Raw genomic sequence first — 14,105 nt, forward strand, 5'->3', positions numbered from 1 at the left:
AAGCAAGAGAAATTCTAAAAAACCTTGTGTTAAATAGATATTCCAAAGTTCAGAATTCTGGATTAACGATCTTCCACAATATCTTTATTATGGTCTTCTTACATGATGCAAAGATAATGATTTTTTGAGGTTACTTCCCATTTTTTCTTTGTTTTCTGAAAAGTTTTCTCAAACCGCACATGGGAAGAACAACACATTAAATAGATGATTTTTTAATTGCATGTGAGACCTTCTAGCAACTTAAATTTTATTTTTTATTACCTTATTTAATATCATTATATTACCTAACCAATTATTGGGCATAAAATTATGATTGTGGGGATTTATCCCAAAAGAAACTTGTTTTGTTAGTTAAACAGACTATACTTGTTAATTTTGAGGTACACCATTGAAAATATCTCACATATTGTAAGTCCAGGCCTTAGTGAAGACGGCAAGTGTACTCAGACAAAGAGGAAAGCATTGACATTGAGTACTGGTGCCTAATGGCAACTGTAGGCACCAATACTCAATGTGGCTACAGTGGCCATTTATAGGAAGGAACAGATGACCTTATTTTATAATGCCCATGCCTGGCAACAGCCATCAACATACATGCAAAAGAATATACACAGCAAGTAAGTTGTAAAAAAAAGATCTTATGTAAAATAAAGGCTGAAAATTTCACCAAGTACATCTGTTCCATTAGTTAGAAAATTTCATCATAATAAAAAACTCCATTTTTTACATAAAAATTATTTTCCCATTCCAAAAAATAAACTTTTGAAATATTTAGAATATTTTTTCACACACAAATACCTAATTTTTAACTATGAAATATCAGTGCAAAAAGGCAAAAATTGCAAAAACGCACCTGATAGACTGATCACACGGAGAAAGGTATGCAATGAAAGCGGATGACATCAAGACATCACCTAAAATACTCTCTAATTGGCTATCAAGAGTTTGCAGGACTTCCAGCCAATAGCCTTCCTCACCACTTAATCCTCCTGCAAATTAGAACACACCTTTAAGTGCAGCAAAAGCATGTCAACAGACATTTCAATGACCTTTCCCAAAAATGAAACAAATACGTAGAAAAAATCGGAGAATACATTTTTATCTTTTCTAAAGTGCCTATGTCTACAGTTGTTTCCTCTAATCTCTACATTTTCATGGAAAGTGCAACAGCAAATTTGATCAATCTGTAATGGAGTCCACAAAAGTCATAACATAAATTTCAAGCATAATTCCAGGTTTTCAAGACAAATCTCAAGGTACTACTGTTATGGTCTTTAAAGAGACCAACATGATGCTTTGTAATTCCTAAATTTGACCAGGCATTAACAAATCGATGGAAAAAATTCCTGGCTCTGAAATTTGAAGAATAATTCTAGGATTTCAAGGGTCTTCAGATACTCCGATCTATGACATAATAGACTAATCCTTAATTCACAGTCAAATAAAAATGGGCCAAAAAATGACACATTTTCGGAATCAAATTTGCCCTGCGTAGGAAGTTGTCTACTTACATAAGGATCTCAGATCCGAAATTATTAAAAATCTGATAATGTTAACCAGAGCACCTCGAGCCCTAAAGTTTAAAATTTTGCAAAAATTCACGCTGATCTCAGAGACCTATGGAGAATGAATTACTGCAACTAAGCACGACATTGTAATTACATATGTATGTAGTACATAGTTATATAAGAAAATTAGAAATCGTAATAGAGAAAATTACGTATGTAATGATGATTTGAGCTCTTAGTATTTTATCTCTGGGGTTAAAACTTTATCTAAGGAATTCTATGGTTTTTCAATGGTTGAGAATGGTCAACACATTTCTAGTGTAGAAAACCCGCACATCACAAAAATTGTCCGTCTGTGTGTGGCATCACCTCACATTTTGCCTCTTGGAAGGGTGATTTGAGAAAATTAATCACTTTTTCAAATAATACAAAGTACACCTTTTTAAAAGTCTTAGTGGTACTTATGAGGAAAATAACTACGCATCATAATTAAGCCTAAAAAAATAGCAGCTAATTTTTTAATTGTTTGATACAGAAAGATGTGCTCTGAAATACGTTTCAAGGATTGAAATTCTTATTGAAGTACAAGTAATTGCCAGTAATTTAGCATATATGTATTTATGGTAATATGGTTATTTGAAGGGACAGGTTGTGTAAGAGTAGAGACGATAATGATGATCGTGTCCCAAGCTAGGAACCTAGCTTGACCTAGATCCAAGATAGGACTCGAGTTGGTATGCCTCTTACCTGAAGGAGACAATATTCTCATATGATGGCCTCATCTCAACTCTGGCTCTCCTTACAAATGACACCATCAGATGCAAACTAAAATATACATACTATAGTAATATTCTCTAAAGCAAATTAAAACAATGGCAAACTCGAGTTGGTATGCCTCTTACGTGAAGGAGACAATATTCTTATATGATGGCCTCATCTCAACTCTGGCTCTCCTTACAAATTACATCATCAGATGTAAACTAAAATATACATATGTACTATAATAATATTATCCAAAGCAAACTAAAACAATGGCAAACCAATGTGATCAATGGAAATCAAAATGATCAGCAGAAGAAGCAGCAGAAGGAAAGGGTTAGAGGAGAAATGAAATAGAACTGGAGGAAGACACATAGCAAGCCATTTCATTTCCCACCTAAGATGTGCACACACACACAAACACACCTAGGAGGCGCTCAGCTCGTTTAAGTCTCTCCATACTCAATCGGCATGCCGCCTCCAGGTTCTTCTTGTGTTCATCAGTTGCCTCCAGGGAACTCTTCAGCTCCGAGATTTTGCTCTCCAATGCATGGATCTTGGCTCTCTTTTCCTCCAGTGCCCTCTTAGTCTCTTGATACTCCCGGTCGGCTGTTTCAAACTTCTCCCTTTTAGGAGCCGCAATCTGATGTAGATGAAAACATGGTCTTAGTTCTGACGTATCTATATATAAATACCATAATATAAATAAATTTGTATCATTTCTTCATAAATAAAAGCGTAAGAGAAAGATTACTCATGTGAGCTGCTAATTGGATCAATACTTTTGATAAAGCCCTTCAATTAAAAAGCAAATTAAAAGGAAAAGTATAATGCAAGAACATTTTTAAATTAACAATGGTGAGCATGCTCCATATAATAAAGGGGACTGCAATATGAAAAGCTCAGAAAGACTTCCTTCAAAGATAATGAATAATAGATGTAAAATGAAATAAATGCTGAAAATGAACGATGATGGAGGTATTCATCATAATTCATTTCCAGCATAATTCAATACTTTTTGTTCGCATCTGCTGTTTAGATATGAGCTGCCATAAGACCCTGTACAGATAAAAAGATTTTCAAATGCAATATCTGGACAATGTAGAAAGCCAATTTCTTGTGGCCCTGAGTCAGAGCACAGGGCTAGGACAAACTAAGGTAGCTTGAGGGGAATACAAGAAGTGCCCCAATAAAAGCTTTGATTCAATCTAGCGTAAGTATATTTTGACCTGACTGGGGACATACCCCAAAAAATTTTACAATCACTCCGTAAAATAAGCAATACAGCAGACTCCCAATTACCCAGGTGTGGCTTATCTCTGTTGCGGATTATCCATGCAAGAGTTCATACTCCTTTGATGTTTTCCACGATCATCATCATCAGAGGCAACAATCCTAAGATTGTTTTGACACAGCTCTCCATTTCTCTCTTCTATCCGCTTACCTTTTCACAGCTACATATTTCTTCTTAACATTATCTATTTTCCTCGATATTTGTAAAAAATAGAGATGTGCGAATAGTATCCTCGAATACCTCAAATACTAGAAAGCATTCCATATTCGAGATCTGGAGTAATTATGCTAAAGGTACAATCTCGAATACTTTGAATTTAGTGCCATACACTGTCGCACGCTAGCTGTTGATAGTTGACCTGGAAAAATGAAGAGAACTCTAGTTGTTTAGTGCATGCAGTGCCGTTTTAAGCAAGTTGACGAACCACATCAAATTCATGGATTAGAGTGGTGAAAAGAGTTCGACATGGGGAACTAAAAATGATCGGGTAAAAAATCTGAAAATCCCTGGTTTCTCCACCAGGAGAACGTCAGTGCCGTGGGATAGTAACTACGTAGCACAATTCCCAAAATCAGCTACCCCCTCCATCCATCAGCCCTCTGCCCCTCCTCCTACGACGCTTTCCTCCTCTCCGAAATCAAGCAAAAGGCCCCAGCTCGTGCAGGGTTCGTATTACAAAGACCATAATTCAAAAGCTTCGAAAGAAAATATAAAGTTACAGGAGAATAATAGAATCGTGTTTCACCCTTCCCTCTCTCTCCCCCACTCACCTTTCCTACCTACCTGCTTTGAAGTTCCCCATTTCTGGAGGTCAACTGCTGCATGAGTCATTTATTAGCCCAAAAGGTGTCTAAATGTTAGTTGAAACAACTACATATATGCCTAAATTGTTTCCATAAAAATAAATATTACATTAATCAGATAAATTCCTGTTTGAATCCTTTAAAGGAAATCACAATTACTTGCCAAAATCTTGGGTTTCCTGCTGCATAGGCAACCTAGTCAAACATTCCCGCATTCATCGTTTTCTTCGTCCATCCCCTAGAAAAACGATAGATTGAAGTTCCACTGGATACCTCTTTATTTATACATTCATCAAGGGAAATAGAAGAAGAAACGTACATTTAATATGCTTTGTGCAACTCTAGTATTCAAGGTATTCGAAATTCGAGGTGTTCGAATATTCGAGCAATGATTTAATATTCGAATTTGATATTCGAGTTCGAGAAATCTGCTATTTGACCCATCTCTAGTAAAAAAAAATAAAATCGGACACAAAAGCAGCAGGATATGTATATGCATTTTAAGGCATCACACCAGGCCTATTATTCCCATTACAATTCCCATAAAAAATGGAATTATTTAATTTATTTGCTGACAAGGAATGTTTCAAGTTTACTTGGATGTCTGATCTAGCATGGCAGACGACGATTAGTGGCAAAAAAATCTCTATTCGAGACTCAAATCACCGATGGCGGCGCTGAAGGCGCTGACAATATGGCCGATGCAGCGAGGTTAGTGTCCTGACGATTAGGAGTAGTAGATTAGAGTTAGTAGGAGCACAACTCTGTGGTAGGAACTATCGTCGAGGCATCCCGCTATATGTCGCAAATATGCCAAGGAAGATTTTTCTTGGTTATTAAGAGATATTTAGATACCTAGGGGCAACAACGAATAGCTGCTGTGCTATGGAGGGAGAGTGTATTTTAAACACGGGACTCGTTAATGTCTGTTGGTTGCCTTAGCCAGCAAAGCGGTGAATTGAAAGTATCAGCTTTGAAAAGTATTGGCTATTGGTAATGCATAACATATATTACTTACAACGTTATCACAGTACTAACAAAATAACACTGGACGGCATGATTATCGGCCCTGACACCATTCCAGCTGCTTCATCTGTAAAATGACCTCCTAAATCTGAAAATGAACTCCGTTTTTCCCCATCACCCACCATTTTCGGGGGAGCTCCCCCCTCCAATATTTATCACTTTTCAGTCATTTGGAGGAATTAAAACGATTATTTTAGCATTTAAATTTTTTTAAAGGTTTTGAGGGGTGCAAAATTCTAAAAAATGAATATTAATGGTAAGGAGGTAGATTTGGGGGGAATTAGGGCCGTATTAATAGTCGTTCCCCTAAGGGTACCCTAGGGGCACCCTTCCCAAGGGACTCCAAGGGGAATCTTCAACATCGGTATTAATAGTCGTCCCCTTGGAGTCCCCTAGTAAGGGGACTTCGAACGTGGTAACTATAGGCCGTAACGACAACAGAGGTGTTTACTTACTTTATTTTTATAGGTGTTTTTATACAAAGAACTTGAGATGTCAGCGCGAAATGCTTCGTTTTCAGCTACGGAGAAGAAAATATTGTGCGATTTGATTGAAATAAAATGTTCCATTGAAAACAACAGAACGGACAGCGTTCAATGCGAGGCGAAGAAAAAGGCGTGGCTAGCTGTACGGAGTGAGTTCAACTGTCACCGCGATGTTGTTAGAAGAGATGTAAAATCACTGAAAAGGTAAATAAAAAGGCTATGCAAGTAAAGGTAAGTTTAGGATGTCTCTTTCAGGTATTTATCTGCAGTTAACTGATTTTACGTAGTTGGTAATACTATGTTGAAGTACATCCTCGCCTTGCCGGATTCAGCATTTTCTGTCGATTTCATAATGAGATTGGAGCATACTTATTTAGCAACAGAATATTTGAAGTAAAGAAAGTAAAATGTGCATTCATTCTGAGAGGATCCAGTAATGTGGGTTGGAGTAATATGTGGTATGTATTACGGTATGAGTTTTTACGTGCTGACGGGCGCATATTTATTTGCCTATAGAGCCTGAAAAACAGTGTTTCTGAAATTCGGGTGCTTTTTTTGCTCTTGCATTATTTGCTAACTACTGTATTAATTTCTTTGGTGTGATTAGATGTGAATTTGCTAATTTTAATGACAATGAATGATAGTCCTTAATATCCCTTGAAAATTACCTGGGGTAAATAGTGCTAGTATTTTGATAGCTAGTAATATTGCATTATTAACTTAAATGATATTAGCCGTTGGACTCGGTGCAAATTCTATCAAAAATTATTTAAATAGAAGCTTTGGGAGGCTGTGGGATAAAATTTATAACCATCTAAATGACATTTTAATATAAAAGTTTTCGAAAAAATATGTCGTTTAAGTCACAATGCTACATTTTCTGTGATTAAAAAAAATTGAAAAATGATCATGCTTTCAGCTCTGTTTATTTATTTTTTTCCTACAAAATGATGTATGATATATTGTCTTTAATTTATAATTGCTTCCTGGATGCTTTCAGCCAATACTTCCATGGGCATTGCTGAGAGGGAGTTAAGGGAATGATGGAAGAGGGGAGGAACTATTTACGAAGATTGTATGAAATGAAGATAACAAGATCCCTGGAGAAGGACAAAATAACAAAAGATAGACTGAGGCAAGCTGTGGCTGCTAGAAAGCTGGCGGAAGCACAACTAAAATAGTTTTGTGGGAAACGTCACCCCTAATTTGTAAATTTTATTTTTATAAAATATATTTACATTTTTTTAAATTTGCATATAAATTTATTCCTTCAGCTCGTTAACTCCTATCATGAAAGCATGCGATAATGGCTGAACATAAGGAAATCTGTGCCTGTTATTAAGGGAAATGGATTTGGAACAAGTTTTGGTATCTAGCAACAGCCAATAAACATAATAGACTACAAAGTTGAATAGTGGTAGGTCAAGGTACCTAATTCGCACTGGTGACCAAAAGCTCCAAGATACAAATTTGTTGTGGAGCAAACACTGAAAACTGAGACTGAGGAGGTAATGTTGCGGAATAAAAACCAGATAATGTGGCCTTTGTGTTTTAAAGGTTTATGTAATTGCATTCCCAAGATCGAATAATACACCTAGTACGTAGTTGGATAGATTTACTGGTTCCGTCCGCGCTGTCATTTTGATGGCGACGTTTTACCAACTGTGCTGTAGGTGTCCTCAAGCCAGGCTGATACAGAGAGTGCTTCTCATTGCCCGATGTTTATACGGTGGCGCCAGATTGAGGGAGCACTTGCCCGTCGCTTATTAGTCCCCATACGGCGCAGGGGGGTCCTTCTGGGGTCCAGAAACAAGCGTTTCCAGGTGCTGGAAAGGGTGTAACCGTCTTCCCGATTCATATTTTATGGTCTTTTGGTAATTTACACCGATTCTCTGATTATTCTACTACGGTATATTGCATTTCTTTGGCCAAGATTTTTGCTTTATCAAAATTGATTTCATGACCTGGCTCTGACAAGACATGTTGAACAATTTCTGATTTCTCTTCTTGTCTATTGTTCAGTGTTTGAGCATGTTCTTTTATTCAGCAATGTATGGCCCTTTTAGTTTGTCCTACGCATGATTTCACACTGATGTATTGAACCTCGTATACACTCTCTAACCTGAGATTCACTAAGGACCGACGAAATGAGGCCGCACCATCTCAAGCAGAGGCCCTCTCACGGCTTCCTTAGGAAACCGGTACCGCTGCACGAACTCTGTATCTCTAAAAAAAATCGAATGGATTTTGCGCATCAGGAACGTAAAACTTCTTCAATCTCAGATGTTGGTTCGCCAATCTATCGAGACGACGAACAAAGGCCTCCAGGCTGTCCATCCTCAACAAAGATAACCCAAATCACATGTAAATGGGAAAATATGAACGTATATTCAGCAAAGTGATACACAGGAAAAGGTTGAGATGAAAGGGATATGGTGAAATTAATGAAAATGGGTGAAAACGAAACGATTTTGAATGGGCGAATGAGCAATGTGACAGGGTGAATAAATGGTATGGTATGAATTAATATGGAGGTGAATAAACCCTAGTAGAAAAAAGTGTGTTCATTCAGTGTTCTTTTTATGTTCATTTAATGTTCAAATTGTGTTCCTTCTACGTTCACCGAATGTTCACTTTATGTTCTTTTTATGTGTTTTGTGACAGAAAGAACATAAAAAGAACACAAAATGAACACTCGCCTGTGAACATAAAAAGAACATAATTTGAACACAAAATGAACACTTTTTTGAACATCAAAAGAACACAAAATGAACATTAAAAGAACATTTTGTTGAACAACAAAGAAAAAGCTTTCACGGAAGTCCCATCATTACCATGAACACTTTCACATCTTTGTGAATCAGATGTCAGTGTTTGGATAAGTTTCAAACCATTTTATTTCCAGCTTTTTTTATTAGAAACGAATTTAGTTGAAGAAGCCGAATGCTCAGGCCTTATCCCTGTTTAGTATGCAATAAAGTACATATTGAGAGTGTTTTCAGGTGTTCCTTGATTGCATTCTCGGATCGTTCAATGTCCATTTTTTTATGATATGCCTTCATTTTGGGATAATTTTTCCGGAAATTCATTATTTTAAATTTCTAGAAATATTATGGAAAACTGCTAAAAAATACAGTTTTGTGGATTTCAAGATAGCGAAATTCAAACTCATTTTTGGTAGACAAAGTCTCCAAAATCATCTGTATTACTTGTTTTATGTAAAGCTACTTGTCATGACACATGAACTGCAGTTATCCACAATCACCTCCAAGGAATGAGAATTTTTATACTGGTTTATTTTAAAGAACAACAAAGAAAAATGTTCATTTTGTGTTCAACATAGTGAACATAAAATGAACATATAAAAAAATGTTCAATTTGTGTTCACCATGGTGAACATAAAATGAACACAAAGTGAACATAAAATGAACGCATAAAAAAATGTTCATATTGTGTTCACCATGGTGAACATACAATGGACTCAAAGGGAACACAAAATGAACATAAAGAAAAATGTTCATTTTGTGTTCAACATAGTGAACATAAAATGAACATATAAAAAAATGTTCAATTTGTGTTCACCATGGTGAACATAAAATGAACACAAAGTGAACATAAAATGAACGCATAAAAAAATGTTCATATTGTGTTCACCATGGTGAACATAAAATGAACTCAAAGGGAACACAAAATGAACATAAAGAAAAATGTTCATTTTGTGTTCACTGAGATGAACATAAAAAGAACATAAATTGAACATCAAAAGAACACACCAAGAAATTGGTGAACATAAAAGAACACAATTTTTTCTACTAGGGAAGGCATAAATGAGTAACTTTTTAACGAGAGCACAACAGCAACGAACGTATATGAACAAGCAGCAACATGAAGTCAATAAAATACGAAAGCAACTAAAGATTTCTGCTTACACATTCCAGTAGTACCTGTTTTCTCTGCTTCATGCACATGTCGCAAGGTGAGGCTCACTCCGCTCCCATTGTAGGGGACTGCAAGGGGGCCCCTACAGCCTAGGGGACGACTATTAATACCAGATTTGTGCGTGGGGGACTGTAAGGGGATACCTAGAGCTAGGGGACCCCTGGGGGTCGACTATTAATACGGCCCTAAGTCTCTGTAAATTGTGTAAAAACGCATTAAGAACGATCAATTTTGCCATTCTTTCGCAAATTTTCACCTATTTTTAAAAATTTCCAGCTCCCATTTCACGTCTTCCTCCTCCGAATGATAAAAATTAGTGATGGGTCGGTTCGATTCCTCGATTCTCGGCCAAGAACCGGAATCGAAAACGAGTACTTGCCTAGGCGAAAAATCGATTCCGATTCCAGTAGTACTTCAAACAACAAAATATACGACCGCGTTTCCAATAGTCATTTGAATTTTCGTGCCACGTAATCGTAATAACAAAACACATATCTTTTTGGAATGTGCGGGTACTCGAAAATTCAAGACGATCGAGTAGTTGGTATTCGACTCGAGCGTTTCGAGTAGCATTACGAATGTCGAGTCGAGTAGTTAAGGTTACATAGCTTTCGAGGCTACTAGGTCCAGCAATCTGCCGACAGGAAGCGCTATCATGAAACTCATGTAATAATACAGTTTTTAAAGCTGATAAGTCATTCTAATGTCTTGGCCTGGTAGTTTCAGCTTGCCGAATACACTAAATTTTTTCGACGTGGGCGCCGAATACCTTGACGCCAGCCGCGGCGGCCGATCGTCTTCCTACCCGGCGCGCACTGGTCCGAAATCGGAAAAAGCTGGAATGAAGCCCAAAATGACCTTTTTGGGGATAGAGACTTGAAACTTAGCGTAAATACTCATAAATTATTACCGGATATAGATTTATATGCCATTTTACATAAATACGACCCTTTAGTGAGATACAGTGGCCCAAACATGACCAATTTTTCAATGCCACGCGAGATATCGTTTTTCCTCAAAAAATCTTTGAATTTATCCAAGTGGTTTTGCGTTGGTATTTGGAGTTTTGTGGAATAAAAAACGCAATATTCCTGTGATCTGGTGCTTTTCCTATACTTTCAATGACTTTTGAAGATTTTGGCTCTCATCTGTCTGCTTTTTCAACGCAAAGTGGCCGACCCGTTTTTCACGTGAAATTTGACATAAAGTAGACATTATCTTTCGTTTACGAAAAATATAACTCGGAAAATTTGAACACAATATAAATTAGAGATTTCTAAAGAGTACTAAGTAGAAATCTCGAAAAAAAAGTTTGCGACGAAGGAAATAAGAGCGATTTTTCAATCGCGCGTCAAGGCTGAGCTACACGCTGCGGAACTTTAAGGCTCGGTAACTGAGGCCGATTTTTCAAGTTTTTTAAAACATTAGTCTTGAAAATCGTCATTTAATGCATGGATAATCGTCTTCATTTACTTAAAACACTAAACTGAGGATGTTAATAAGGATTATGTATAGATCGACGAGACCATTTAGCGCATTACTCGAGTGAAAATACTAATGATTGGATATTTTTCGGAACCATCCCACGCGTAAGAAATATGCCTCGGGTATTGAAGTAAAGTGAAGAGATTAAGTCAGCATGTTTAAGAGATAGAAAAATGAACTGCTTCCCTGAAAGGCAACAACCGATACCCTTTTTCCCTTTCCACCTTCGCCGAGGTGAGTCGCGCGGTAGGGGGAGTTTTCACACCACAAGGCTCTTTTAGCCTATTTTATTACTGCGTCCGTCCGATGTGATATTCATTTGTAGCGTTTAGTTTCTTTCTTGAACTTAAAAAATCGGGAGATTTTAAGGTTGATTAAATGACGTGAGAAGTATAGCATTTTTTTTGGCTCTACAAAACTAAAGTTTAGTTCTATAGTTGTTCGCTTCATCCACTTGAATTCCATGAAGATTCAAGATCCAAAAAAATCGTTGATATAATTTTTAATAAAAATTCCAAAGTCTCCGAAATCTTGCAATTGTGGTGGGAAAGTACTTGCCCAATAACACACGTGTAGCAAAAGGCAATTTTCTGCAGGCAGTAATACTGTAACATGGAGACGTCAAAACCTGCTGGCTGAGCATGTAGAACAATTGGTTTTTCTGCTTGAGAATTTGAAACTTTTCAGGTATGTTCTGTTTTGAAATTTAGCAATTATATTTTAATTACATTGTAATGATATGAAAGATGCTTTTGTCAACTGACTCTTTCACAGAGTAATATTTTTAAAAGTGGTTTTCTTGTTGCCTGGAATTAAGTGATATTTTTCTTGGAGCCTATGGCATCAGAATCGATGGAATCGGTATCGGTAGAATCGGAATCGAAATGTCAGAATCGGAATCGGGATCGGAATCGATAAAATTTTGGAATCGACCCATCACTAATAAAAATATATATAATAACAAGAAACAGCAGTAATAATAAAAATATTTTGCTGTATAGCATAGCAACAATAATTAAAATTTGTAGCAATAGCTCGGAAGATTCACTTTACTACACTGGCCCTCACAATGCCTCGCCCATTCAGGCTTGGACGGCAATTCTCTTAGCTTTTGCAGCTAAAAAGGAAAAGTAATACTTTCCAATTCCACGAAAAATATAAGATTAAGATTTTATATTCTCATTGCAGTTCAAAAGTATTCTTTCTCCTTAAAAATGGAGTTGCACAAAGCGTCAAAAAAACCCCGTGCACCCCCTGAAAATGGTGGGTGGAGGAGGGACGTGGATGTCATGTTCGGATTCAGGAGGTCATTTTGCATTATAATTAGCAGGAATGGTAACAGGGCTCAAAAAAATTATTTTTGCCGTCCAGTGTAATTAGAGAAAACTCAATATACCCAACAGTGCCAAAGATTTCTCAACATGGTTTCCCATCGTCAGGATTTACCGTCAAGGGGAATGATGAATTGCAGTGATCAAAATCAATTAAAAGACCACACATATATATATAAATGAATAAAAAACATTACTTACGAAGTTATCAAAGCTTAATACTCACAATTTATCCAGAGAAAACTGAGTATACCTACCCTACAATGCCCATGATTTCGCAACGTAGTTTCTATATTACCAACGTCACAGTTGAGTGACGAATTGTAGCAATGGAAAGGAACTTAAAAGCCTCAAACACACTATTTAATGGATAAAACATATTGCTAACGACGTAATGATAGCTTAATGTCAACAAAATAACTACAGAAATCAGAAAATACCGAACAATACCAATGCTTGATCAACGTGGCTTCCTGCAGTGAATGCCTAGCCACCTATGATTCCCTTGAAGCTCTACTTTCGAATTCGGCCGATAGTTGGCGTCTCCCTTGTCTGGATTCTCGAATAGTAACTTTTGAAGATTCTTGAACGATAAACAAATCTTAAATGATGAAAAATGTTATCAACAATCATTATACGTACAAATATTTCACATTGCAATTATTGCCCTGGACTCGATTACAGCCCTGGACTCGATTACAGCCCTAGGGAACCGGAGATTTCATTGCACTCAGGCATATTTATGCCCTGACTACAGTCCAGCCGGCGAGAGTTGTCCCATGGAAGTTCAAAAAGAGGGGAGGAGAACCTTGCGCCAGCACGCACGGTTTGCAGCCGATCGCAGTCCCCCAAACACCCCTCACACCCTCGCCTAGTTATAGAACGTTGTCACATGCATGTGATGCACCGAAACAAGCCTGAGCCACCAAAACAAACTCTTTCTTTGAATTGAAACAAAAGATTCTTCCTTTGGGTACATCACGCTCGTCGTCCCTTCTGGTTCCTTACATGAGGGAACCCTTTTGTTTACATGTGAGGTGGGCGTTTCCCTTCCTTACCTGGCAATCTTACCCCCTACCCTGAACTAGACCCTCAAAAGTCATCGGACAACTCTCGGCGGCCGGACTGTAGTCAAGCTCAAACTGGAGAGGAAGGGAATAGTAGCAGTGAAGGCAGCAAGGGAAATGGAAGTAGAGATGGCATGAGTCATAGCCAGGCACTTGCTTGCTTAGACAGTAAGCCATAAGCCCTGGTTCCCTACCACCACGACTGGACGATAGGGTGATCGTGCGCCAGTTGCCATCACGGGAGTTCCGTGTTCCTGTTTTCCAAGCATCACAGTGCGCAATCGCGCTCAGTGATCACGGATCTGCATCCCAGACAACTTGTCCAAGATGCGGCATGGTGCCTGACAGTGTACATAGTTTCCGACGTCGCGCAGTGCTTTTGAAGCATTCGTGCAAACCACGTTTCTG

General features: G+C 37.6%; 1 protein-coding gene across 1 annotated transcript in view; it reads right to left on the reverse strand.

Moving 5' to 3' along the window:
• LOC124154384 (dynein axonemal heavy chain 12-like) overlaps nucleotides 1-14,105 on the reverse strand; it is a 242,984-nt gene that overhangs the window by 57,564 nt on the left and 171,315 nt on the right. Inside the window, exons 48-49 of the mRNA XM_046528076.1 lie at nucleotides 2,694-2,910; nucleotides 854-989 (exon numbers count right to left, since the gene is read on the reverse strand). Coding sequence (XP_046384032.1) covers nucleotides 854-989; nucleotides 2,694-2,910 — 353 coding nt within the window. The remainder of the gene's footprint in view (nucleotides 1-853; nucleotides 990-2,693; nucleotides 2,911-14,105) is intronic.

The sequence above is a fragment of the Ischnura elegans genome, chromosome 1 (genome assembly GCF_921293095.1).
Source record: "Ischnura elegans chromosome 1, ioIscEleg1.1, whole genome shotgun sequence".
Taxonomy (NCBI): Eukaryota; Metazoa; Arthropoda; class Insecta; order Odonata; family Coenagrionidae; genus Ischnura; species Ischnura elegans.